The sequence below is a fragment of the Odontesthes bonariensis genome, chromosome 9 (genome assembly GCF_027942865.1).
Source record: "Odontesthes bonariensis isolate fOdoBon6 chromosome 9, fOdoBon6.hap1, whole genome shotgun sequence".
In the NCBI taxonomy this organism is placed as follows: domain Eukaryota; kingdom Metazoa; phylum Chordata; class Actinopteri; order Atheriniformes; family Atherinopsidae; genus Odontesthes; species Odontesthes bonariensis.
The window spans coordinates 23480278-23507520 of NC_134514.1; the positions used below are offsets into that span (position 1 = coordinate 23480278).

At 39.6% G+C, this 27243-nt stretch overlaps 1 protein-coding gene across 1 annotated transcript in view; it reads left to right on the forward strand.

The window, feature by feature from the left end:
• si (sucrase-isomaltase) overlaps window positions 1-27243 on the forward strand; it is a 70547-nt gene that overhangs the window by 11769 nt on the left and 31535 nt on the right. The window contains exons 10-22 of the mRNA XM_075473696.1: window positions 825-956; window positions 1510-1629; window positions 4962-5075; window positions 5630-5714; window positions 6315-6432; window positions 8906-9077; window positions 10283-10399; window positions 12441-12595; window positions 14697-14781; window positions 21993-22049; window positions 26240-26364; window positions 26509-26597; window positions 26792-26841. Coding sequence (XP_075329811.1) covers window positions 825-956; window positions 1510-1629; window positions 4962-5075; window positions 5630-5714; window positions 6315-6432; window positions 8906-9077; window positions 10283-10399; window positions 12441-12595; window positions 14697-14781; window positions 21993-22049; window positions 26240-26364; window positions 26509-26597; window positions 26792-26841 — 1419 coding nt within the window. The remainder of the gene's footprint in view (window positions 1-824; window positions 957-1509; window positions 1630-4961; window positions 5076-5629; window positions 5715-6314; window positions 6433-8905; window positions 9078-10282; window positions 10400-12440; window positions 12596-14696; window positions 14782-21992; window positions 22050-26239; window positions 26365-26508; window positions 26598-26791; window positions 26842-27243) is intronic.

The following is a 27243-nucleotide window of genomic DNA, read 5'->3' on the forward strand; positions in this document are numbered from 1 at the left end:
CAGCTCCCTGCCTATCACAGAACTGGCCATTTTCACCAGTTTGTCCAGGCGCCCATAGTTTTTGTCTTTAGTGTCACTCCCCCAGCAGACAACAGCATAGAACAGTGGACTGTCAATGACAGTGTGATAAAACATGCACAGCATATCACTGAAGGACCTGAGCCGTTCTTAGGAAGAAGAGATGGCTCCGTCCCTTCTGTACACCGTATCTATGTTGGCAGACCATTCCAGTTTATTGTCCAATACCACTCCCAAGTATTTGTAGGACTGCACAGTCTCTATCTCATCTTCTGACTGATCTTGTGACATCCACCACCAGCTCCTTAGTCTTGGTGGTGTTCAGGAGAAGACAGTTATTTTTGGTCCAGTCAGTAAAGGCCTCCAAAAGGTTCCTGTCCTCCACCTCTTGTCCACCACGCACACATGCCACAACAGCTGTATCATCAGAATACTTCTGTATGTGGCAGCTCTCTGAGTTGTAATTAAGTTCGATGTGTAGAGGGTGAAAAGAAAAGAAGCTAAAACAGTACCCTGTGGAGCCCCAGCACTGCATTCCAGCGTTGGTGGAAGCCACGTCAGCAGTTCAGCATTTCTAATTAAACTTAATCTAACTTGAAAAAGTAAAATGTGTTCATCCAATTTAGTTATTCATCCAATCAACATTCTGTCAAAGAAGACTTGGAAACTGACTTTTTTCTTTGTTTAGAATTAAACCTTTTAGTTAGTTTTTGAATTCTTGGATTCTTTTTGTTTCCTGAAGTTGTGAATACCTGCTTGTATTTGCGCTGTTCATACAGAAAGCATCTTTCTTCTCCCCCAAACAGGACATTCAGTACACTGACATAGACTACATGGAAGATAAGAAAGATTTCACCTACGACAAAGTGAAGTTCCAGGAGCTGCCTCAGTTTGCTGATTATCTCCATGAGAAGGGACAGAGATACATCCTCATCCTGGTAAGAAGTACTTCCTTACTCAAGAAAATAAAATAAAGTGAACATTAGATAATAACTATCACATTTTACACCATAATGCAACTACAAATAAATTACACAACTTGTCTTGCATTCAGCGTTTGTAAAAAATAAAATAAATTATTGTATTGCAGGCCTGACGTCAGGTTGATGTATATTAGCTATAATGATGCTAGACAAAAAATTTAAATTACACAAGCTTGACATCGTACATCAGTAAAAAGCTGGTCAAATGATTGATTCCAATGATGACCTGCTTTCTCAGACGTAACATAAACTGCTCTCTGAAGAACAGTATTAAAGTATTACTTGATGTTATCCGCAGAATGCTGCATCACTTTAAGATAAACCTAAATCATGTGTTTTTCTTTTTTAAATCAAGCTACACCAAAAAAAAACAAGAGGGGTTTCTCTCTGAATCCTGATTATGGTGGCAGCCATGCTCTGCGGCTTACAGTCAATGCAAAGAAAAAAAAATACTAATCATAGACTCAGTTCTTGGGTATTCTAATGAACATCTCCCCTTTATCCTCAGGACCCTGCCATAGCCACCAGTAAGAGAGTGGGAAATGCTCCATATGAGTCCTTCGACCAAGGTACTGCGAGGAACGCTTGGGTCACAGAAGCAGATGGGACAACTCCTCTCTTAGGAGAGGTGAGTTGTGTTTGTTTTAAAAAAATGAAGGCTGTGAGTGAAACTGAATTCTACTGGTCTGAAATTCTGTGTTGTTAAAGCACGGGTCAAGCGGTGTCGTGGGTTGGTGGTCATATTAGTTCTGTTTGCTCTCAGGGAAAATTCAGAAGTAGACATGGAATAGCCGTGTTGTTAGTGAGTTTAAAAGAAATAAAAGTCTTAAAGGGCTAAAAACATTTAATCAAGTCAAAGCTCATCAATACACTTTTCTCATATAATCTGAATACTTTCAAACCTTTTAGTTTTATTCTATTTATTGTTACTTTGTCAATTTTTAGAGCAATTCAAATTCCGATCTTATAAAATCCTGTATGTTTACAATATATTTATGTTTGAAATTTTGCCTGTTGAGACTTCTATATGTGAGAAAGTTGCCAAAGTACAGTATACAAAAAAAACAGTCTACTCTGATTTTCTTGCTGATGTCGATTTTATCACAAAAACAAAAAACAATCATGACACATTACTGTAATATCATCAAATGAAAGTGAAATGTGTATAAAGTATAAAGCCTAAACGGACTATGTTTAGTTTTACACCAAAAATTCACACACGGATAAAAATTAAAGTCCCACTCCGGCAGTTATTAATCCCCTAAAAGCTTATCAGGGCTCCTCAAGATTGTTCACTTTAAAGTTTTGTCCACAAAAAAGCTTCTGATGTCATTAAAATAGCTTCAGTTGACCCTACACCTTAATTCCCATTCAGTGAAAGTGGATTTATGCTAATGTGGCTCAGCCCACATCTCTGGCTGCCATGTAATGAGAATCTACCACAAACTAGGAGTACAAGTTGGCTGGTGTCTAGTGTGAGGTGCTAGCAGCTGCTTGCTGAGTCTGGGGAGCGATTATTAGCCCCAACTAGCTCCCAGCTAATTTCTCCATCAACTGTGGTAGCTTCTTCTGTCATCAGCCCCTCATAACACGTGCAAAGTAGGTGTGCAGCCCCAATCTCCAAGTAGTCAGTATTAGTTCTTTCACCCTTCTATATGGAACACACGGGCTAACTGAACTCGCCTTTCTCAGACAGTAGGTGGTTTTATTTAACATTTGAATTCCTTAAACTTGATATTCTATTTTTAGTAATAAAAAGGAACTTGAATTTGGATGTTGAAATAAGCAAAAATCAAAATTCATGGAAGGTCCCTTTACATTTTTTGGTAATTAACTGTTTGAATTTTTACATTTTGTAAAGATCTTATAGTGGAAAAAACGAATCTGTTAATTTTCTGTGTATCCATGTGTATTCGTAATTGGTTCAGATTCTCCATCAAACCAGGTGAAACTCTCTAATGGGAGTTCAAGCCCCCAGAATGTTATTTTTGATCCTTCTCCCCAGTGAGCACAAGTTTAAAAAGCTTTTCCCTGCAGAGTGTCGAAGTAGGGGGTGAAAGTATGTTGCTCCTGTGCTTTTATAGTGTTGCCTTTGATTACACACACGATTAGTCCTAGTCCCTCCACTAATCGCCTTTTCATGCTTTTTATGAAGAGGTCAAACATATTGATTGATTTTGCGTTAGTGTTTAATCTTAAAATGTTCTGAGTCCCTGCATGGCAGATTAGGTGTGTAGGTGGGAGTGAGTGAGCATGTGTTTGTGAGAAAGAGAGAGAGAGAGAAAAGGACACAGAAATAGAATAAAAAAAAATTCTGTGAGTTCATCTTTGTGTACCCATTTTTAAACGTGCTATTCTTTGTTGTATGTGCCTCATGGTTGTGAATGGATATATATGATTCTAATCGATTATATTTAAATTCCATATGATTGAATGGGCTCTGCAACACAACCCCTGTTGTTTCTGCACCAGTACTGACGGAGAAAGAATAAAATGCTGGTATTTATTCTGCTTTTAGAAAAAGATAATTGCTTTCAAAGATAAGGATAAAAGCTTATGCTGGTGGCCCAAATGTTTCGGTGTGTAAGGGTAACAATAGCAAGACTTCACCTGTACGTATGAAGATTTTTTTTCAGACCAATTGATGGGAGTAAACAAAACAGCTGGGAGAGAATAGAGAGTCTATGTGGGTTTAAAGGTGAGGGTGACAAACTGAAACACGGGCTGACAGACAAGCACAGAAAATAGATTAGAGGGGAATGCACAGGGAGACAGACTGGCTGTCTTACTGAGTATCTGACACAGACATACACATGAAGCCCGCCATAGTGAAACGCAGGAGACAAAAGACAGATAATCAGGTACAGAGAACAAAGGGACAGAGAAGATGGAAGGCGGGAAGACACTTTGGAGGATGGATATGCACAGGGACAGATAGAAATCGGCAGAAAAGAAGAGAGACAGATAGATAGGCAGCACAAAGGAGGAAAGATCATAAAAACAGAGAAAAAGTCACATTAAAGTAAGCAGCTATGAATGGCAGAGGAAGTGCTTGCCTTGTTGTCAGTGTTAGAAATCTGAAGATGATCAAATCTGGAGATGACACTAGAAAAAAGATGGCGTCTGCCACATTCTATCAATAAGCTCTGACCTTGAAATTCTGACCAACTCTCAAAAACCTCTGCCTATAAATCTGTGTGTGTGCACGTGGGCGCACATAAGCATGATTCATGTCTTGCTACAAACCGGGTTGTAAAGTTATTGCCAGTGGAAGTAAAGGTAAAATATAGCCAGGATGGTGAAACCTTGAGATTTAATATGTCCGTGTTCTACAGAAGGGTTTCTGCAAAGAAAAATGCACACACAGTTACAGGAACACACAGGAAATCTCCGCCACTGTGTGGATTAATCATTTTTCTCAATACATGTCATTAAGGACAACTTCTAACACACAGTCACGTCTAGATATTTCTATTGCGTTATCGATTTCTCCTCTCCTCTTCTCTGTCCTTTTCCTCAACTCGTCTGTCTCTTTATCCCCTTTCTCCTTTGCCATCTCCCTCTCATCAATCCCACCCCTTACTTCATCTATTCTCTGCTCTCTTTTCTTCATCATTCCCACATCTCTAAGCTGTTTCTCAGACACCCCCACAGTCAGAGTTTCTCTTTTTATTCCCCCATGGAGTTCACTCCTCCTACACATTTCAGCTGATCATCCCTAGTCATTTTGTTAGTATGCAGTGAGACATGTTGCCGATGATCTCAACACTTGAATAAGAGGATGAGAAGACTATAAAGTTTTACTACAAGAAAGTTCTGCCAAGCCTGAATAAAACTTGAACTTCTTACTATTGGCAGGGAAGCTCAAAAAGTGATGGCAAACTATGCTTTATGGAAGATGCTTGAAAAGTCTTTGTGAGGCTTGTAAACAAACAGTAGCTCACATTTTCTCCCTCACAGGTGTGGCCAGGAGAAACCGTGTTTCCAGATTACACCAGCCAAGACTGCATCGATTGGTGGGCTGATGAGTATGAGCGATTCTACAGGGAGATCAAACATGATGCCCTCTGGATTGTGAGTCAGTTTCCAAAACATAAAGTGCACTCAGTAATTAGCTGTTCAATAGCTGGATATTCTGAACCTGGAATTATTCTGCAGCCAATTTCACACAAACAAGGGCAGTGAGCTTGGATTTTTTTTTTTTTTTTGCAATTTTCAGTGGCAATTACTTCACTGTGGGTTGAAGACTGAGGCCAATAAAGAGCACCAAGCAAAGGCTAACACAAAAACGGGACTGAAATTTGTACGGTTAATGACTTCTCAGTTAAAAATCTGGCTTAGACCCATTCATTATTCAGGCTGTTCAGTGCTACACTCACAATGTCCAGCCTAAACCTCCTTATGAGGCATTTGCTTAGTTCAGGCCACTTAACTTGTGACTGTCTTGAAAGAGAGAAACAAACAAGTGTTGTTCCTACTCAGCATGTTATCACTTTTGTAAGGAGACACTGAATTCATTAACACTGATGTAGCAAGTTATAGATGGTTAAACTCAAAATGGTCAGATTGAACTTGAAATTGTGTTTTATCAAATGTGTGTCCTCACACTAAAACATATGCACTTTCAGGACATGAATGAAGTGGCTAATTTCAAGAAAGGATCAACAAAGGGCTGTGCTGATAACAACCTAAACTACCCCCCTTTCACTCCAAGTAAGACTCATTATTTTCTTTGCTCTGAGCCACAATCATAACAAATATATGGTGTTTTTCTGCAATTTTTCTATTCATAACATGCATTGGGTTTTCGGGACGCAATGGATAAATAAAAGCTCTGCACTGTTAATTTGTACAAGCTTGAAAAAATGACTCATAGTGCTTTGATATTATCCAAATGTGAAGAAACAGTGGATATCCTTGGTGTGCACTGCAGCTTAAAGCCAACATGTTGTTAAATTAGCACTGCAGCTCATAAAGTAAGTGAAAATCAAAGGGAAGCGAATCAAAAGTATTGGCTCCCTGGTGATGAATTGTGAGAAGGTTTCTTCTGTTATGTCATTTATTGCCACAGTGCACCAGGCAGCATGATCATACCATGAGAAGGCATGCTTGCTCCCTTGATGATTCCCTTTTTATTGCAATCCACTTTAGCCATTCTCTTGCTCTACTGCTTTTCCTTCTCTCATTTCCTCTCTGTTCCCCTTTTCTATTGCACTATTTATTGTCATTCTATATGTTCCCCTCTTCACTATATTTTGTATTAACCCCATACACTCTTCTTCTTTCTCTTTTTTTTTTCTTTTCCTCCTGCAGGGATCATTGATGAAGTGATGTACAGTAAGACACTGTGTATGGATGCCAAGCAGGCCTGGGGGAGCCACTATGATGTCCACAGTCTATATGGCTACTCTATGGTGCTGGCCACTGAAGTGTGAGTGCGTTCGTAGTTACTGACACGAGCAGTTTGCTGTTTGGCTGACTTGTGAAGTGGAAGCCAACTTTCTGCACCGCTCTCAGAGCACTGATGTATTGTAATATGTGAAAACAGTGTAACACTGTAGAATTGTAGAATCAGAGTTTATAAAACAGTGAGCCCAAAACAAAATTATAGAGCTGTCAGTTCATTGTCGTGCAATGACTAATGCAGACAATTGTAAGTTGGATCCCGTGTGCAGAAGTATGCTTTAATGAGACCCAGCTCCCAGGGTGCTGTTGAATGAATTTCCGATCTGGGTCTGGCACTGAAACTGTTTCATGGCCCATTATGTTCACAAACCTACAATGGAGCATCACTTTAAGTACAGGGTAATCACTGAAACTTATATGGATCATGGATATCGGCCAAATGATGACACACATGCAAGCTTGATGACAAATAATTTACATTTTATCCTTACAAATCTTCTAGGTTTATAGATAATTCTGTATGCGTTATGCAGGATGTTGGCAAGTTAGCTTTTGTATTGTACATTAGGCCAGGGATTTATATGGCCTTTTACACAAGCCTAAAGATGTACAATATCAGTTAACACATTTTAGATAAGCACTGAAAATTATACAAGTATCATATACACTGCCACACTAATAGGTTTAAGGGTGGGGAAAAATAACTGTCCCAAAACTAAACTAATGCCGATGTTGAACTCTTTATGCACAGATTCTCTGTATTAAGGTTCTGTTGAGGTGTACAAACAAAAGTAGTAAAAATATGCAAAGCAGTCAAAAACCATTAGCTTCTTAATATACAAAGATCACTCATAACATAAAAACCACCAACAGGTTCAGACAGTAAGACTTACTAAACCATGACACTAAAATGTTCCACGAAGAGGTATTTCAGGTAGAACTAAAATTTAAAAAAAAAACATAGTACGATCGTTGGCTCTGTTTGGTGTCCAGTCAGGCACATTTGACAACAGTGTTGCTCCATGCATGTCCGTTTCAAAGGTTTGTTAACCTTTTGTCAAAGCATATTTATTAAAATGCATGTTGAGGCATCTCTGGAGAAGTTTGTGAACATTAAAACTATGCGCCTCGTACCAATTCTGAAGTACACTGACCTATGTTATGCACATTCTTTGGCCTGAAACTACCCTAAAGCAGTTTGTGTTAGTGCACTCTCTAGTAAGTGCTTTAAAAGGCCCATTTTTAAAAAATAATCTTTATTAGAAAATACCCAATTCGCATTCTGTATTAAGAAAATACAGATACAACAATGTTATAGCTAACAAATGATCCAGTTTAGCCAAGCACTTTTAGCCAGAATGTGAACTGAATCATTCTGATGTTTTGCTCAAGCTGAGCGAGCTTGTGTCACAGTTTAACTGTACTTAGGCTGCAAGCTAGCATTTAAGGTGAACAACCCAAGTAAATTAGAATAGAGGATCATGAATATAGGATTAAGAGCTGTGCTTTTGAATACATTTGCACACAAAACACCACAATTATATTTAGGAAAGTAACAGAGTGCATAAAGCAGAGTTAAGTACATGAAAAACCAATAGCTCACCAATGACAGAGCATTAGGGAGAGCAGCCAAGATTGGACATGTTTAATAATCAGAATTCTGTATCCATGCAGAAGCTCAGATAGAAAATGTAAATGCAAGCACACATACATGACAGAGAACAGCCTTATGATTATGAACTTTAGAGGCAAGACAACAAGAAAAAATGAGTATTTGGAGAAATAATGGTCATCAGACAGAAATCAGTTTGTGGTTGACCTACTTATTGACCCACCTTCCAAACCTCTCAAATCTCAGTTTGAATGATCTTTCATGAGATGCACCACCTCCATATCCATTGGATACTGTAGAAATTCTAGTTCCAGATACCACACACACTATACCACACACTTCCAGACACTCCCAGAGATAATGCTTCAATTGGTCAAAGCTGTTTTGGTGGCAAGAGGGAATTAATTCCCACAACTAATTGTGGTCATCTCAATGTTGTGGCAGTTTCTATGTCTTTCTTCTCTATCTATTAAAACTGCACTAGAAGATTTGCTGAATCACAACTTCAGTATTGAAGCTTGCCCATCTTTCATGTCTCCTTTTCTTCACTCCCTTCCTCTTTTGCCTCCTTCCATTGTCTAATTTGCGTGTATTATTGGCTGGAGACACATTTTTAAACATCAGCAGGGTACTGTATTGTGATGAAGATCAATTCTGCTGCAATTTCCCTCTAGCAAGAATGTAATATATACAGAATAGAAAGAAAAGTACAAGAAGTTAGAGTCTGTCCTCATGAAAAAAAGTATTTTCTTTCCTCTATATTTGAGCATATGTGTATGTGTGCTTCATATCTTTTTCTTCTTTGTGTTTTCTTTTTTTTGGTCCCTATGTCCTTATTGTGTTAATGACCTCCACTTCTCTTGGTTCTCTTCTTACTGCCTCACAGAGCCCTGCAGCGTGCGTTTGGGGGAAACCGTACCCTGATGCTGACCCGCTCTGCCTTTCCTGGCGTGGGAAAATATTCAGGTCACTGGCTGGGGGACAATGCTGCCAACTGGAATGACATAAAATGGGCCATACCTGGCATGCTGGAGTTTGGCCTTTTTGGAGTTCCCTATGTGAGTACCAATCCTTCAGTTCATATTATACTTACAGTAATAATATCACAACAGAAAAATGTGTTCACATTGCCCTGAAAGTACTTTGTAGAACCATAGGGAAATATATTTTAACATTTTTGATTGCAGGTTTTTGATTTTAGCAAAATGGCCCAAAAAAAGATCTTTTAACCAAAAATCTGGGAATGCTGGGAAAGTTTTGAAAAAAATTTAAAGCAAAGCACAACTTTCTTCTTTTAGCATCCGGTTCTGACATTTAAATAGTTCTCGGTTGTCTTTTTAAAAAGGATTTAGTTGCTAATTGAAACCACTGCTCTATCGTGAGCTTTCAGACAAAGGGATTGGCAAGAAAAGTATGCCTGGGAAAAGATCCAATAAACTGTCTGGAAGTGTACCGCATCATAGGAGTACCATCACATTCAGAAACATACGAAATAAAATAAACTGACAACGATTACCCAAGTGCATGTGTGCTTCTCTTTTGCACTGTACAAATAACAGTAAGAAAACAACAGGAAGTCAATTACACACCGAAATCACGCATACATTCCTCCAGCTGTGCACATCAGGTGGCATTACAGATGCCAACTACTCCTGGTAGGACTCCGTCAAGGAGATTTTAGGTTTCTTTGAACACACACACACACACACACACACTCAGTCAAAGGAAGAAAGAAGGAGAAATGGGATTTGGATCGATTTTCTCCCACTGAGTATGTTGGAAGATGTGGCCAGTGGTAAACAACAGAAAGCAAGCAGTCTCTGTAGACTGGCCTTTAACAGAAGTCTCTTTCTTAGACTCTAGCGTACGATTAATGTAAATAAGGATTACTGCCCACACCTACTGTCTGTCAGTAAATCTCGACTGAATTTAACCAACGTCAAGAAAGACATTCAAAGGCCAAATATGTAACCATTTATCAGTGCTACTTTTTACTGCTGTGGTAGATTTGTTTTCTTGACATTCAAGCCTTTTTATTTTCATTTTTCCCCAAAGGTGCTTGGATTGGCATCTATAACCTTGAGAAATATTGTTTTCAACATCTCAAATTGGAATACGCAGCTTGCTTTTCAATTTATTACTTTCAACTTGTCGAATTGCATCCCAACTTTATCATTTAAATACAACAATATCAAAGAGATTGGTAGACATATGCTGAAGCTTCTGGTAAAATGTCAACCTGTCGTTCCTTTATGTGTTTCAGATTGGAGCTGACATCTGTGGATTCTTTGACGACTCAAGTGAAGAGTTATGCCGTCGCTGGATGCAAGTGGGGGCTTTCTATCCCTTCAGCAGAAACCACAATGCTCAGGGCTACAGGGTACTGTAAAGGCATTTTCAAAAAAAATATTTTTATCTTTAGTTCTTGTGTTAGACTGTCAGTTTAAGATTTATGTATCGCACAGCCACTGTTTGGACTAAAGTGCTGCAGGGTATACCCGTCATTTCATGATACTGTGTGGGTGGCATAAACTCCAACCTGTTAAAAATATAAACTTCTCAATTTTACCAAAGGAGTAGTCATCATACTGACGCATACCGACAATTGCCTTATAAAATGGGAGCAGTGGGACCTCTGATTTTGGGTTTCACACTATGAATGTGAGTTGTGTAAAATCATAGATGCTGTGATGGCTTGAGTGTCTAAAGCTGAAGCAAAATGTAGTGTAAAAGCTCAAAGCCACAGTTTTTTTTATTTTATTACAGTTAAGTAAAATGTAAAAGTAATGCGAAATTGCGTCATAATTACATCACTTAAGATGCCACTTGCATGAGCAGCATGTTTGTAAAAACTCAGGAGGAGTTTAGCTCAGATGCCCCCCTCCACAGGAAACAGTTGGAATGGGTAGGGCTACGTCCATACCCTACACCTCCACCTTTTAGGCAACCATGCATTGAATGAATACAGTGTTTATGACAAAAGACTGGGATTGTACCATCAATTCTAAATGGGGAGTGCAGCCTGATGGTTCTACACAGCACAGAGACAAGAGCAGCCTCGTATGTGTGTTTAGATAGGCTATTTTTTTCAAGTTTTGACAGTTAACCCAGACAAAATAAACAGACCAGACTAGAAATCTATATACATTGTTGAGTTCATATTTCATCCTTAGCCTACAATTTCTAACCAAGCTAAAGATAAAGGACGGTTCTCTGTTTTATAAGGATTTGATTCTTCATACAAGACTTGAATCTAGAAAACAGTTTTGCTCTGTGCCTGCGGCTTCATATTGCAGAGCAGACCAAGCAGCTTCGCACTGCCCGGTTACAGTTGCTATGGTCGCAGATTAGATAATGGGTTTTCCGAACGACCCAACAGGTTTGCTATTTTAAAACCTTGTCTAGGCCAAAGCAGATCGGATTCGTAATAATAACTTTTCTAGTCAGTTTCAATTGGAATAATGTGGTTTATAATGAAGGTAGAATAATGCTCATGTTTATCGTTAGCAAGTTCACTTTGAATTTAACATGTCTGACATGTGGGATTTGTGTCACTGAGCCCCATGGCAGGAAAACGCACCTGCTGAGCCTAAAACCTTGTTTATGTTGAAGCTGAGCTATTCTTGTAGATGACACAAATAGGTGAAGAAAAGTCAGTCTCACTGAGCAGCGTGAAAACGGAAGCTTTAAGTGCCATTTCCATGCTCATCACTGCTGCAGAAAATAGCAGTGTCGAGGCAGGGGGATGGGGAGGGAAAATGTGTGTGTGTTTGGGAGAGCAGGGAGTGTTGGTACTTGCTGGGCGATGGGGACAAGATGATGATGAATATGATGTACGATTTCCGCTTATTCAAGACAGCTAACGTGTGACCTTTGCTTTGCCCTAATCATGGTACTCATCAAAGGCCCACACGGCCCAGACCAAACACACACTGACACACTCACACAAGTTCTCATCAGACTCTCAAGGTGCCGAGGGCATAAATGATTAGCTAGACGAAAGAAGCACGGCCTGTTAGCAGCTAATCACCCTCTCACTCACCACTATCGTGGAAATGAAATCACATTGCTCTTTCTTTTTGCTAAGTCTACTTTTGGATTAGTCTTATGTACATTTAATTTCTATCTCATTCACCATGAATGGGCTTAAGAGCCACACATTCATTGATAATAAATTATCTTTAAAAAAAAAAAATCGTTTCTTGGTCGCGTTCCTCCCTCTTTGTAGCTTTCTTGTCACTCAGTTTCACTCATTTTCCCGTCAAGTGTCTTCTGTAGCTCATCCAAACAAGTTGTTTCTCTTGTGCTTCTAACTATTTCACATTTGTACCCCAGTGGACAAAAGACAAATCTGTGATTTCTTGTTGCCGTCTTCTCTCATTCATCAACCGCATCACTTTAATCTGTTTTTCTGTCTCCAGCCTCAGGATCCAGCTTGGTATGGTGAGGGCTCAACACTGGTGGAGAGCGCCAAACACTACCTGAATATTCGTTACACCCTCCTTCCCTACCTCTACACACTCTTCTACAAAGCCCACACCACCGGGGAGACTGTTGTACGTCCTGTCTTGCATGAGTAAGTCGTTCATCATATGTTGCTGAATCCGCATAGTAACAATCTACAAACACGTCTGACATTGGCATCATTCTTTGTTCTTTATGAAAAGAAAATGGAAAGCAGGCTTGAAGAATTACTTATCTTACTTTTTCTTTTTTCTTCAACCCGTGTGACATATGCTAATGGGAACTGAAAACGTGATGATTTTAAGCACAAAAAAGAACTTTGTGCAGTAGCACATATACTTAATTCATTGCAATTTGTTTTTTTCCACGTCCACTCACCAAGTCTCTTTATCAAAGTCGTTTTTGAGGAATTTCAAATGGAATCTCTGCAGTGTAAAAACTCCTAGGATATGAACTCGTGGAATGAATCCAGTCCAATTGTGGCATTATTGCTTCAACCACCTATACAACAAACAAAAAAAAAAAAAAATACTGCTTGGGTTCCCTTTTGGTGGTGGGGACAGTAATTTTGGGACATTGTTAGCACCTATGCCAAAAGAAACCCAGAAAAATTGCAACATTTCCCTACACAAGTGAAAGAAGAAAGAGTGAGAGAAGAAGAGTGACTAAAAGAGAACATTTCCTTAAGCTTTGATTTACATCTCATTTACAACATTTTACTAAGACGTTGCTGTCAACGTATAAAGTGTCCAATGGACATTGAGGGGGCTTCCCTGGGTAGAGCCTCAAGTTAATCTACTTCAGTATTCCTTACAGGCTGCCAAAAAACCATAAATACTACAATATGAACTGTAAGTTTTGTTAAAACATGAAGACAGGCTACATGACAAACTTTTTAGATACAATCTTTTCCAAGCATTGATTGTCTTAAGACAATTAGATACATTTTGTTTGTATATTAAGCATCTAAATTAGAAGTTGGGATTGTTGAATAAAGCTTTTCGTTATTTATTATCTTTTAATTTTTCAACTATTTGATTCAGGTTGGCTTGGCTTTAAATATGCTCTTTTACACATCAAAATATGCAGGGAAATGCTTTGCCGTTAGGAACCATATCCTGTTGATAGTGCTAACTGTTGATTAATAAGTCAGTCCTACTTGAGTGAACAATAAAAAATTGAGCAACATTAAAACTGTACAAAGCGTTCACTGATCACTGTACCTTTACGAATATGATTGAGTGTTATTGAATACACCCCTCTGAATGAGCTAATTGTTGTGAAGGATAAATGGACTGTGCTTGTAGCACTTTTCTAGTCCAGCTGACCACTCAAAGCACTTCTACATTCACTGACATACACAGTGCTTTCTTCTCCACATTAACACATATTCAGTGTGTTGCCTAAGGACACTTTGACATGTGGCCCTGACAAGAGCCAGGAGTTGAACCGCTGACCTTCTGTTTGGGAGACATCTTTTCCTCCTGAGCTACATCCACTAATGAGTACAACACCATCTCTCCGAGCCTCTTAGGGAGCTTTCAAAGAATCCAAGCAGCAACAAGGATTCTGCTGAGTGACCGAATCCTCCAAATCAAAAAGATTTCTCTTCGCTTAGGAGGTATTACCAAGGAGAATGTTTGGACCACTAAAACTAGAAAGCCACTGTGTGCCACCATCATTGTGTCCAACAAGCATGTTGGAATCTCACCTGAATGCCACCAAGTCTATGTCTGAATGGACTCAGACAATGAGGCTAGCAACCGATAAACACGTGTCAGGAATGTAACTAAACTGTGAATCCTGCAAATTTGCTGGAATGCTTACAAAACCCACTTTATCTTAAGACATACACCTCATATGGACATTTTTTTGGGATACCAAAAAAGATACTTTTTTACAAGGAAAACAGTCTAACAGCTCAAATGTGCCCGTGATGTTTAAACCACTGGAGGTCATAAGCGAAGCAAATTTTCAGTCAGTATCAAAGAGTCTTGCTCAGCTTTTTATTGTACTATGATAATTTTTTTAATGACTCCAAATAGAATATCCTTTGTTTCGAAATGCCGTGCGTGCGTGCAGTATATACATATACATATGCCTGAGGATTCTTGTTGAGTGTTATACAATGAATGATATCAAAATGAAATGTTTTTTCTATGATGATAGTGACAATGTAAATCATTTCTATACTGTGTTATGTTACTCTGAAGGTTCTATTCTGATTCTGCCACCTGGGACGTGGACCGCCAGTTCCTCTGGGGAAAATACCTGCTCATCACTCCTGTACTGGACCCGGTCAGTTAACACACAAGCCCATAAATTTATAATAGGAAGAATGATGAAAAAAAAAAATAATGATTAGAAATCTCAGAATACGCACACAAACACACACACAAACACACACACACACACACACATGCGCGTTCACTCGAAGTATGCTTACACGCCTCAGATTAAATCTAGAAACAGAATTTATCACACACAGTACATGTCGGAATATGGTTGTAGCACAAGAGAAAATGTGTCTAACAGATGAGATGATCAGCTACTTATACACACACTCCCTGACCTCCGCTGGGAAAACATGACATGGGATTTTTTTTTTGTTGCCCTCCCCTGCTCTCATCCCTCTTTCTTCTCTCTTTCAAACCCTCCCTCTTTTCTCTCAGCTCTAATGAGAGCACTGACCTCATTACTAGCAGATTAGAAGTGAAGATAGAAGTGTGAATGCCTATGGTTGTGCATGTTTATTTCAGTGTGCGCGTGTGTGTGTGTGCTGCATGCAATCGTGTGCATGTGTAAATGTGTGTACATGGGCACGTATGTAAATATGTAAGTATGTGCATTTTATATATACATGTATATATATGTATATGTATATATGCATATGCTATCATTGCGGTCATGTCTAAGTGGCTTGAATAATAAGCTATTTAGTATTGCCTCTTGTGAATTACAAAATAGTGGCAGGCAAATTATATTCATTGCAGGGCCATGGATAAAATAACTTTAATCAGCGTGACTCTGGGGAAGTCTTTAGCACAAAAAGGGGATAGTTTTAGCTTGCAGTTCTTTAGAATTTGAGCCACAATGACTATGAGGAAAAGGAAGAACCACAAGGTGACTGGGTAGGATGTTGTTTTTGTGAATGAAGACGGATGCACCTACTTGAGACCCTTTCACAGCCAGGGACATAACTCAACTGTGGTCGTCTGATTGGAAAAGAAATCCACCATCAGGCCCGTGTTCAGGTCTAGAATCAGTTATAACTAACTACTCATTTAGTTATCTGCTTTCCATCAATGCAGCCTTGTATTGAATACAGAGAAACACAGTGTAGCAGTTCATCTTTAAGGAGAAGGCTTATGACCTTGCCTGTGATGGAGAGAACATGAGGGGAAGGAATTTCTAGTAAATTACATAAAGTTATACAGAAAATGGATTAAACATTTGCTTACTAAGTTGCCCTTGTCTGAGGTGACACTGTAAGCAACAGTGGGGACAGTTTATATATAGTACGTGCCTTCAACAATTCCTGATATATACACAGGATGAATTGAGCCCCTAAAGTTCTCCCTTAATGCTTCACGGCACGTTGCAAACCATGATGTGCCAAGTTACTGGCAATGTGTGCCAAAATATTAACACCACAATCACATATTTCTAACAATATCCACTTCAAAAATCTCAAATCAACTCAATCAACATATCACACACAAAGACTGTGTTAGCTTAGCTTCTTTTTCTTTGACAAAATCCAAGCAAAATACTTGACAGTTTTAAAATGGGCCCCATTTTTATTTTAATTATTTGTACCATAAATGTCTGGCTTTGACTGTAAAATCGAAATATTTGTTGACTGAAAAAAGAAGATGCTTGCGCATTTCCATGAAAACCAATATTCAGAAGAACCCGTGGCAAGATAAATTGGCTATGCTACAAATTCAACAACCTATCCCCTCCCAAAGGCACAAAGTGGATACATCAGAATCAATCAATCAATGAAAGCAAACCACTTACGCTATGTCATCCACTTTCAGTTACAAGCTAGCAAGATCACAAATACTGCAAGATAAACAAAAGATGCTGTTTATTATGTTGATAATGTTAACCTTCCCTCCTGTCACTTTAAAGGACTTTGTCAGTATCTAATCTTCCCTCAGCTGGTGTCTGAGGTTACAGATCTCAAATGAAAATCATTCATAGAAACCAAAGGCATATGCATTCAGAGTAAAAACTGGCATGGTTAGCTACGGACAAAGGTAATGTTGTTTGAGCAATTGAAGTTATTTACATCTTCTAGTTTAGAGTCGAAATCTAAATTTAATTCATCTGTCTAAGAACTCTCACGTATAATAAAACAGCGTTTACTTACTAAAAGACAGCAAGTTGCTCAACAATGACACTTGTATTCTTTTTCTTTTCATTTTTTTTTTTTTAATTACAGTATCAGTCAAAAGTTTGGACACACCAATATGAGCAGAGATTAGAACGTTGTTGTGCTGCGAGCGTTTAAAAGCAGTTGAGAACCATTTGAAAAGGATTGTGTCTAAATGAGGTCCTTTTGTGTTGTTAGAGATGTGGTTGACTATTTCAGTGTTCGCAAAAAATAATGCCAGTTCAAAAGTATGTTAAACCTTCATTTACCTAGTAGCCAGCAAGGGGCTAATTTTGTAGTTGGAAGATTAAAGTCTGTTATTAGAATTTTATGAGAAAATAATCCTACTTTTCACCTGATTTTTAATCCCAGTAAACATTTTCCTTATGGTTTTATAGTCTCCAATGTAGAATGATGTAGAGTAATGAGGTGATAAAACAGGGTATGCTTATGGTAGGGCCACATTGTGATTTACATGTCGCTACTGTTTAAGAGTGCCTATCTTCCACAGTTCTCAATAAGATTCACCACTCACTTGCAACATCTGGTTCTAAATGAGCAACAAGGCAGAGTGCCCAACTCAAAACTTCACAATGGGAGTCCATAAAAATCGTGGTTGATGTCGCAGTGGTTTTGTCAATATTGTATGCAGGAGAAAGCTACAAAAGACCTACTGAGCTGTGGTGTCGTGATTTAAGTCAGGATGATAACACACCGTATGTAACAGATGTTTCAGGCTTTTTTGTTATTCCCATCTCTGTCTGTCTCTATTTATCCAACTGTCTGACTCCTTCACCATTTCTCTAATGATGCTCTTTCTTTATCATTCAGAACAGTTGATGCTTTAACTTTGATCTTTGTGATAAACTAAGAGGATATCATGCACTCCCTCTTTCTGCCATCCCCTCTGGCCCTCCAATGTACTTTCACTCTGTCCTCATGTTGATCACTCCCCTTTCTTTTTGGCTCATCCTTTCATCAAACGTTGGCTCCCATCTGAATTCTCTTAATCAGCTGCTCTCAACTCAAGCTTGTGATCGCATTCCATTCCATCAAATCACTCTTTAACTCTCCCTAACACTTTCTATCTGGGCCTTCCCGTGCCTCTGTCATCTACCCCAACTACCATCTGATCATTCTGCCAGATAGAATCTTTGCCCCACCTGATCAAATCTTACCTTTTGGCTAACTAAGCTTCAGAGCTCTAATTGAGGATACAGGGCTTACGCCTTGTCCCTCTCAATTACAGTTAGCAGCCATACTACATCCTGTAGTCCTTTCCCATTAGTCATTGGGGTGAATGATAGGCGCTGTTAGCAAATCAGACACCTGAAAACGAGGCATAGATGGAGCGTTCATTTCCCTGGGCTAACATCCCACGGGCTGTGCTGGGATGGTGACAGGTGAGCTGCGTCAAACTGCTAATGTGGCCCCAAAGGGCTCCTCAGGCCATTTAATTTAGTTAGTTAGTCATTATGACAGTGTGTATTCATCGTATTTTAAACCCCTAAGTTTTTAATACATGGTTCTTTTGGAGTTTTGATTTCAACTTTGAAATCACTTATGCTTTCTATGTTTGTTCAGTGCAATATACAGTAACCTTCTGGACATGGCATTTGAGGGCAGCAAGTCTGTCGCTGACAACTAGACAAACTAAATGGAGTTAGATGAACTTCCTCCTGAACTAAGGCCTCGTTTGTAGTTTTTCCTCCCTCATCAATCAGTATCATCAACATTACATTTGGATTTAGCTTGCCTCGGGGCAAGTTTAGCACCCCTTAAAGCAAGCAATTATCAAATCAAATCAAATTTATTTGTATAGCACATTTCATGTACAAAACAATTCAAAGTGTTTTACATAAAATAAAAGCATTGCAGCAGGGAGTGGAAGAAGCATTGAAAATACATAAAATAATTTAAAGCAATACAATGTAACTTCTCAAAAAGCCCACTATGGAGCTCCCCCTACAGGCTTGGAGGTAATGTACGGTTACACTGTCGTAAAGACAACACCCTTTCGCTTTCACGTTTCACTTTTTTTGACGAACCGGCGAGGAGTCAGAAGGTGCAAGCTATGTCGACCGAGAAGGTAAGAGTAATCAAATGTACCTGGGAGTATGAGAGGGGTCTATTTGTTTTTGCGGTAGGTGTGCCAGAAAGCAAGTCGAAGTACTTCCGCTCAGCTCCCGGGCCGCTACCGGGCCGGTCCAGCGAAGTTACATAGCTCAGTTTTTCCAACTCAGACCCCCGAAGGGCATAGGAGACAGGCCAATCGTAATATTAAAACTCATTCTAGCTGCACAATTTTTTTCAAGCTATTATTTTAAGGTAGAAATGTTACATAGTATTGCTTTAAAGAGAAACAAATACAATTATTTAAATGAATTTAAAAACAAGCAACAGTCTAGAAAAGTTAAAAGATACCGTGCAGATTTCATGCATAGACACATGAGAAAATAAATGTTTTTAACCTGGATTTAAAAATGTCTACGTTTGGTGAAAGTTTAATCTCCACTGGCAGTTTGTTCTACTTGTTTGCAGCATAACAGCTAAATGCTGCTTCTCCATGTTTAGTCTGGACTCTGGACTGGACTAGCTGACCCGAGTCCTTGGATCTAAGAGCTCTGCTAGGTTTATATTCTCTGAACATATCACAGATGTATTTTGGGCCTAAACCGTTCTGGGATTTGTAAACCATCAGCAGGCTTTAAAATCTATTCTGTGACTGACTGGAAGCCAGTGTAAAGATTTTAAAACTGGTGTGATGTGTTCAGATCTCTTAGTCCGGGTTAAAACACCAGCAGCAGCGTTCTGGATGAGCTGCAAATGTTTAATGCTCTTTTTGGGAAGTCCAGTTAAAAGAGCGTTACAGTAATGGATTCTACTGGAGATGAATGCATGGATGAGTTTCTCCTGGTCTTTTTGGGAGAGGAAACCTTTAATTCTGTTGATAATTAGCAGCCATCTTTGCCTCTTTCAATTTTCTGGGAATGCCACTTAAAGAGACAGGAGCAAATAGACAATAGATGACAACAAATCCTGCAACAGTGTAACATGAGTAAAACATTTATTGTTTTATATATTTATTTTCACATGAAAGCATGTGTGTATGTGACAATATGGCTCAAAATGAAATTTGTTCACAACGTTAATATGGACTCTTTGATGAGAAGCTCAATCCCTACTCTGTATATCTTTATTTAGTGCACTTGCCCCCTTCAGAGGTCTAATGACACGCCTTGAAGGGCAACAAAGTAGGCCATGCAACTTGACAGTGTGAAAGACATACGAAGGATGCTAGTGCTAGTGCCTTTGATAGGCGGCCTTGGCCTACACAGTTGACATAGAATATTTCACAATTTTTTTTTTATTTTTTTTAGAAGGATATGTAGTTTGCTCTTTCTTTGCCATGCCCGCTGTGTTTATCTCTCCCCTCTCCCTCAGTTCTGCACTGTCAGGGAGCACAGGGAAGTGACAATGCTATCAAAGGCTTGGTGCACGTCTATTGATTGCCCCTGTCTGTTCACCACCTTAAGCCATCAAAGGCTGTCACCTATCAGTCGTCTCTTGGTGCTGTCTTTTCCATCATCCAGTTCATCATAGTACTGTAGATGAAATGTCACAAGGGCTTTGTAGAGAACTTTATATTAGATGATAGGCGGTTTTAAAATAGCTTTCCTGGATGGGGACATTTTATCTTCTTCTTTACCATGAGGTTTTACTGATTTATAGCAGCAGAAACTATCTACACTCCTTTTGTTGTGTACTATAGCATCTCTCCCCATGTTTAGCCTTGTAAGATTAAAGTGTCAGGATTGGTACAGTGAGCCACAGCCTGCATTGCCGACCACCAACACAAATCAAACGCAGGCGTGCTCTCACAGTAAACGAGAAACTGACGCTTTTTCACCCTACAAGTCAGAGGAATATACTGTATTGTTAGATTTAATGGTAAACACAAATATATAGACTTATGTATATATATATATATATATATCAGTGGCGGCCGCTGACTTTTAAAACAAGGGAAGCCCGTATTACGCGTTCAGGGTTGTAGTGGCTCGTGCCATCCCAAAGCAGAAGATAGCAAAGTTAAAAATAATTTGTTATAACATAGCTGTGTCTAGTATGACAAGTATGCCCAGCAAATACACAGAAAGAAGGTATAGACTTTGAAAATTCACACAGCAAGGCCAAAATCAAGTATGATGGAATCCAAGGCCTGTAAATGGCTGGATCAGAATCTGTGGAGCATTTTTCCCTGTCATAATGAATACTTAGAGTTTGATGGTGGTGGTAAGTATTCTTAAAAAAGGTAACATTTGTGAATGGGCAGCATGAATTCTGGAAAGAAACAACTAAAAGTATTACAGCACTTTCACAGACAACCAGTCTCTTTCGTGTCCGCTTTGGGACTGAAGTTCCAGCGTGCTTCTCCCCGCTTAAAAATTCGGCTGCCACAAGATCTCTCATGATGGAAAAAAACACTAACTCCAATCATCACGACACAGCCCCTCATATTGACACGCCCACGTCTAATCTACCCCCAGAGACGCCGAGCAGCCTCGGAAGCAGGGCCGCTGACAGGTTTGGCTGGGCCCGGGACAAAATTCTTTGAATGGGCCCGCCCCCGTAGCAACCCACCCACACTATATAAATGGCAATTTCACACGTTGCCATGTCTATACTGGCTTATTTTAAACAAAATAAGGTTAAACCAGAGCCGCGTTACACTGGCTGTCATTCAGCTGACCGGGGATGATTCTCAAATCAATTCAGCCTGAAAAAACTTGACTCTCCCGCCCCCTCCTGAAGCCGGGCAGCCCTCGGCTCGGAAGCCTGGCTGTTAGTGGCGGCTTCATAACATGATTTCCTCTGTGAACGGCGGCGATTTCAGAACAAATCACTTCATTAAGCTAAAGGACAACATGTTGTAGTTATGAAAGTAAATGTAATATTGGGCATATTGTGTTTTGTGAATAACTGTTTTATCGTCAATTTAACATTGAAGATGTAGCAATTTCGCCAGAGAATGGGAGAGGCTGTCCAGCTTCCCGTGTTGTCTCTGAATAGCCGCAGCTGATATATATATATATATAAATTCGTCTTTTGTCCTTGTTTTCTGCAGGGGGTGGACAGAGTGCGGGCATATATACCAAACGCAGTGTGGTATGACTATGAAACGGTAAGAATCCTCTTCATTCTCCTCTATTTTTTCATTTACATGTTTGTTTTGTTGTATAGTCCATCAGGGAAGTTTTTTTCTGATATAACTTTTGTTTTTATAGCCGCATGTTTTGGTCCCTCACATATTCTCCTGGATTTATAAAGTGGAAGCCTTAGGGCAACCTTGACTGAACATTCCTGCTTTTTTTTTTTCTATTGATCTTCCTTGATTCACATTGTAATACATGTTAGGAAAACCATAAGACAGCAATAATGCTGAGTTCACCAAACATTAGGTGTCAGGTGTGGGTTGAGGGTGAAGGGAATGTAGGACACGGATGCGGACTTTCAAAGCAAAAAACTGGATTTATTTCTCAAAAACAAAGTGACAACAAAAGGCGCTGCTAAGCCGGATTCAAAAAAACAAACTGTGACAAAATACGAAACTAAACATGGCATGAATGTAAAAATAAATAAATACTTAGCTTGCAAAAACGTGGAACATGGGGAAACAAGGCAGGCAGGCAGGCAGGCAGGCAGGCAGGCAGGCAGGCAGGCAGGCAGGCAGGCAGGCAGGCAGGCAGGCAGGCAGGCAGGCAGGCAGGCAGGCAGGCAGGCAGGCAGGCAGGCAGGCAGGCAGGCAGGTATCATGGGTAAGGGTAAGAATCTCACAATGAACAAAAAGGACTGAGAACATAAATAGGGAGTGAACGTGATTGGGGACAAGGTGCAGCTGGAGGGGAATAAACAGGTGCAGTGAGTGAACTAATTAACAGGGTGCAGGGAAAACTAAGACATGAACCGAAAAACTAAACATGGATTCAAACTCAAAAACGTGACCTAAAACATGAAACTAAAAACAAGTCCATGGGCGTGACATTAGGATATTTATTCAAATATAAATATGTCCAAGAAAAAGAATAAACGTCATCACATCAGATAACAAATTCACTAAAGTATCCAGTGATATGGATTTAATGTCAAAGCAGAAAACCAGAATAAGATCAATTATACTTAGCTGTCTGCTCTGAGTTTTTTTTTTTTACACCAAAGACAGAGCAGACAGCTACACACTATGGAGGTGAGAATGTGAAAGCAAAGAGAGTAGGCACTTTCTCTCAGCTTTATTTTTGTAGAGAATATCAGAAGGAAGTCCTGAAATATCTGTTGCCTCCTTAAGGAGAGGAAGAATGGGGGATCACCGTGTACTTTCTAATAGTGTGCTTGGCAGCAATCAGAAAGGCTTATTTATAGATATACAGGAGTGCACACAAAAGGCCTGTTGATCGCTCCATACTGAGGTTTCACCGATTCATGATAAAATGTTCATGGAGATAAAGATATGTCATCTTTCAAGTGCATCGGTGATAGCCATTAACATTTCAGCACCAAAGGATCTGTGTGCTGAAATGTGACAGGGGAACCTGTGTCATCAATAGATTTTCTGGAAAATTTTGGAAAACATTTGCCATTCCTGACTGACGCTTAAAAAAAGGGGATGAAGAAATGAACATACAAACGTCCCCAAACATACATATTAATTCCTGAATAATGACACTGTCTAACACATAAACCTGCCAAACACTGAGCAACAACATCTTATCGTTGTAGTGAGAAATACCAAAGTATAACCAATTAAGAATGCTACGAGAAACTTTAAGGGAAAGTTTAGGAAAATGTTTATGGAATATTATGCTATGGTATAACCTTGTATAAATGTTCTCTAAATGTTAGAGGTTAAGGTTAGAACCATAGGGTCACACTAGTTGAAAACTATGCTTGCTGTCTCAAAAAATATCTAAATAGTCTCATAAATACTGCAGACAAGAACAAAACGGATAACAAATAGACTAAACACAATTCATGGCAAATTGTTTTATTATAAGTCATTAGATCATACAGGTGTTTCTAGTTAATTAAATACTAACCATTGCAAAGGGGCCTAGTCGTAATACCACATACTCTAAGAGCATGTTTCACATGAAAGTCTTTTCCTCAGGTTCTTTGTTTGAGACTGAGAGACCAAAGTGATAAGACAGAGCGAGACTAAGGACAAAGACACAGTGAGAGAAGAGACCAGGAAGAGAGGAGAGAGACTATCTCCCTGACAGAGAGATAAAAGAGGTGCTGAGCTCCTTTGGGACCTTATTTGGGCGTTACACTGGCAATGTAAAGCGCCCACTGATCAGATGAACGATTAGATTGGCTGACTCGCTGCCGGCCCCTTGTCCTGCTTGGTCCCCTGTGATTATCTGAGTATGAGGATGGAAGGGTGAAGGAGTATTGATAGAAGTGAAAATGACCATGAAAAACAAGTTACGAAGAGAGAAAACACTCTTAAAAAACAAACAAACAGAGATTATGGGGAGAAAACAGATGGGATGGGGCAGAGCAAAAAATGAATCGAGGACAGAACAAATAGTACACAACGTGTTGAGAGAGGAAAACCAGGGACAAAAGAGAAGATGAGAAAAAAAGGGTATAAAATTGCAGTTTGTAGAGAAGTGGGACAATGAGAGGATTGGACGGAGACACTTAGGAGAGGAAGAAAAGACAAGCCAAGAGAGGTCCTCCTTAAAACAGACAATGAGGGGAAGATAGGATCTGAAATTGCTTATAGACGCTCCACTAACTCCAGCCCACACACACACCCGAATTGCACAGCTTAAGATGATACACATACACACATACACCCACAGTGGATATGGATGAAAATGGGATTTAAAAAAGAAAAAAAAAAATAAAGAATTAGAGCGCGACAACAGAGAATAACAAGATGTGGAGAAGAAACTAGGTAAAAGGAAAATGAGAGGAGATGGGGAGAGGAGAGTTTTAAACGCTTTCAGACTGATCTGAGGATTCAGTCCTCAGGGGATCAGAAATTAACTGTGTGCTGTCGGGATTCTCTGAGAAATGGATGGTGTGGCACCAAGAAGGAGAGGGAAATACATGGAGGAATGTTTCCGCTCTTCTTAATGAACACAGAATGGCACAGTCATCAATCATATCATTATAATGAAAAGATAACACATTGGATATCGTGACTCGGTCACTTCAATTTGCTCCCTAAACATTTTATGAATGCCTTTAGAAATTTCTCAGTGTCTCATGTGATGAATCCCATTGGCAAAAATGAGCCCAAGTTTCAGTGGACAGCTAGTATAGCAGGATATAAAGTAACAGTTCAAACAAGCACAAACAGTACAAACATCAGATCCCTCCAAAAAACAGCTAAATCATATTTTTATTTCATCACTTGAATATCATATATATTTCAAAGTTGAACAAGCTGAGCTCACAAACTAGTGTGACTCATGTTTGCACAGCTCTCAAACACGACTGATGCAAATACAGCTTTGGCTGCTGAGTAGCTTTGCTCTATTATCAGTTTGAGAGCGACAGCAGGTTTGAAGTGGCTGTTTAGTTTTAGTACAGGGCTGCCTTTTGTGCTCACATTTGGGTTGTGCCTTTGAATATCCACAATGTTAATTCACTATAAAAACAAACTGGACTAACTGTAATTAAAAAGTGTAAACTCTTTGTTTAATCCAGTTTCTCGGTGTGGGGGCAAAAGTACGATTATTAATTGTTATTGCCGGTGAATAAAGCTTCACTTAGATTTGTACATGCAATGGATGCGTCAAGAGTGACTCATACAGACTGATATCTAATGAATTAGAACACAAAATTTAATTATACTTAATTAAAAACACACTGAGCATATTTCAAAGGTTGTGGTTTCTGTTGAATGTCATAAAATATCTACATTGAGGTGTGGAAAGAAAAGAAGAGAAAAAGGTGGGAAAAAAACTCAAAGCTCGGTTACATAAAAGTCCAGGCTTAAAGCCATCATTAATACCTGTTGGTACAGAGCCCTTTGTTTACTGTATTGCATTGCAAAGCAGTTTGGGAAACACACCGACAGCTTTGCAGAACCGCACAGATCTAGATTTATCCATGCCGATGGCAAACACTGGTATACCCCGCGTTTCTGCGGGTGTTGAAGGCACCTCAGGAGAAGTGAAACTGTGATGAAGAGGGTGCAATTTCACACAAGCCTGAAGCATTCTGCATTTTCCAGCTCCATCTGGCACACCGTTTTGACCACCCGTCTCGACTCGAGGAGCACCACAGTGATCGTCTTTCCTATAATACAAGGAGAGGTGCTTCGGTGACTATTTGTATATTTTCTGTTGTCTAACCAATCAGATGCAACGCCTGGCAGATCGTGGACAGCATGTTGAACTGCATTTACCAGGTGACAAGCTTGGCTTACACATCAGAGGTGGTGCAGTCCTTCCCACACAGAGACCGAACGTCACCACCACATACAGGTACCCACATGGATATTCACACCTACATGAACAAGCATGCAATCATAAATGCACCACACTTTGTTTCTTGGCAGAGATACGTTTGGTGGTCTTTTGATTCACTGAATTGTGCTTACATGTGCCTGTGGATCTATACTTTTCCAGTCGGCTTAACCCCATGGGTTTGATTGTTGCTCTTGATGACAACAACCAGGCAGCCGGCGAGCTCTTCTGGGATGATGGAGATTCCCGAGGTGATGCAGGATTTTCTCCTTTTGTGAAAATGTGTTTGTTTGTAGATTGCGTGGTTGCCATGCAATGGACGCACTTATCTATTTGACCACAGAGAATTGAACGAGTCAATATAGAAGTTCAAACCCTGTCAGTCAGCTGACACAGATCAGCAAGCGAAGGTTCTATTAATGTGTGAATCTCTTCCTTTTTACAGAGACGTTTGAGAAAGGCAACTATGTCCACTACAAGTTCTCTGTTTACAATGTGAGTTTCCTTGACAGACATCTACCCCATCGCTTCAGATCGCGCACACATATATTCCCTCTGATCTGAGCTCAAGTTCAAAGTTGAAATTCACTTGGGGCTTTTGGCTTTCCCAGTCCAGATCCCCAGGCTTGATTGATCCATATTGTGCTAAAGCTTTGTCGGATCAAGTATTCTGTGCTCCCACTTCACACTGAAGTGAGGGTTTCCTAGCATGTTTAATGTATGTGGGAGGTGTTCTCTGTGTAGTATTAGTCTGCTGTGGGGGGTTTACAGATAGGAAATCCATTCTAACAATTGTTTGATGGTTGAGTGTAGAATTTAGCAGCCGGCTGCTTAACCGGTACACTAGTTCTGTCTGTGGTATGCTGGGATTGATTCAATGAATTCTATTGCTTTAGA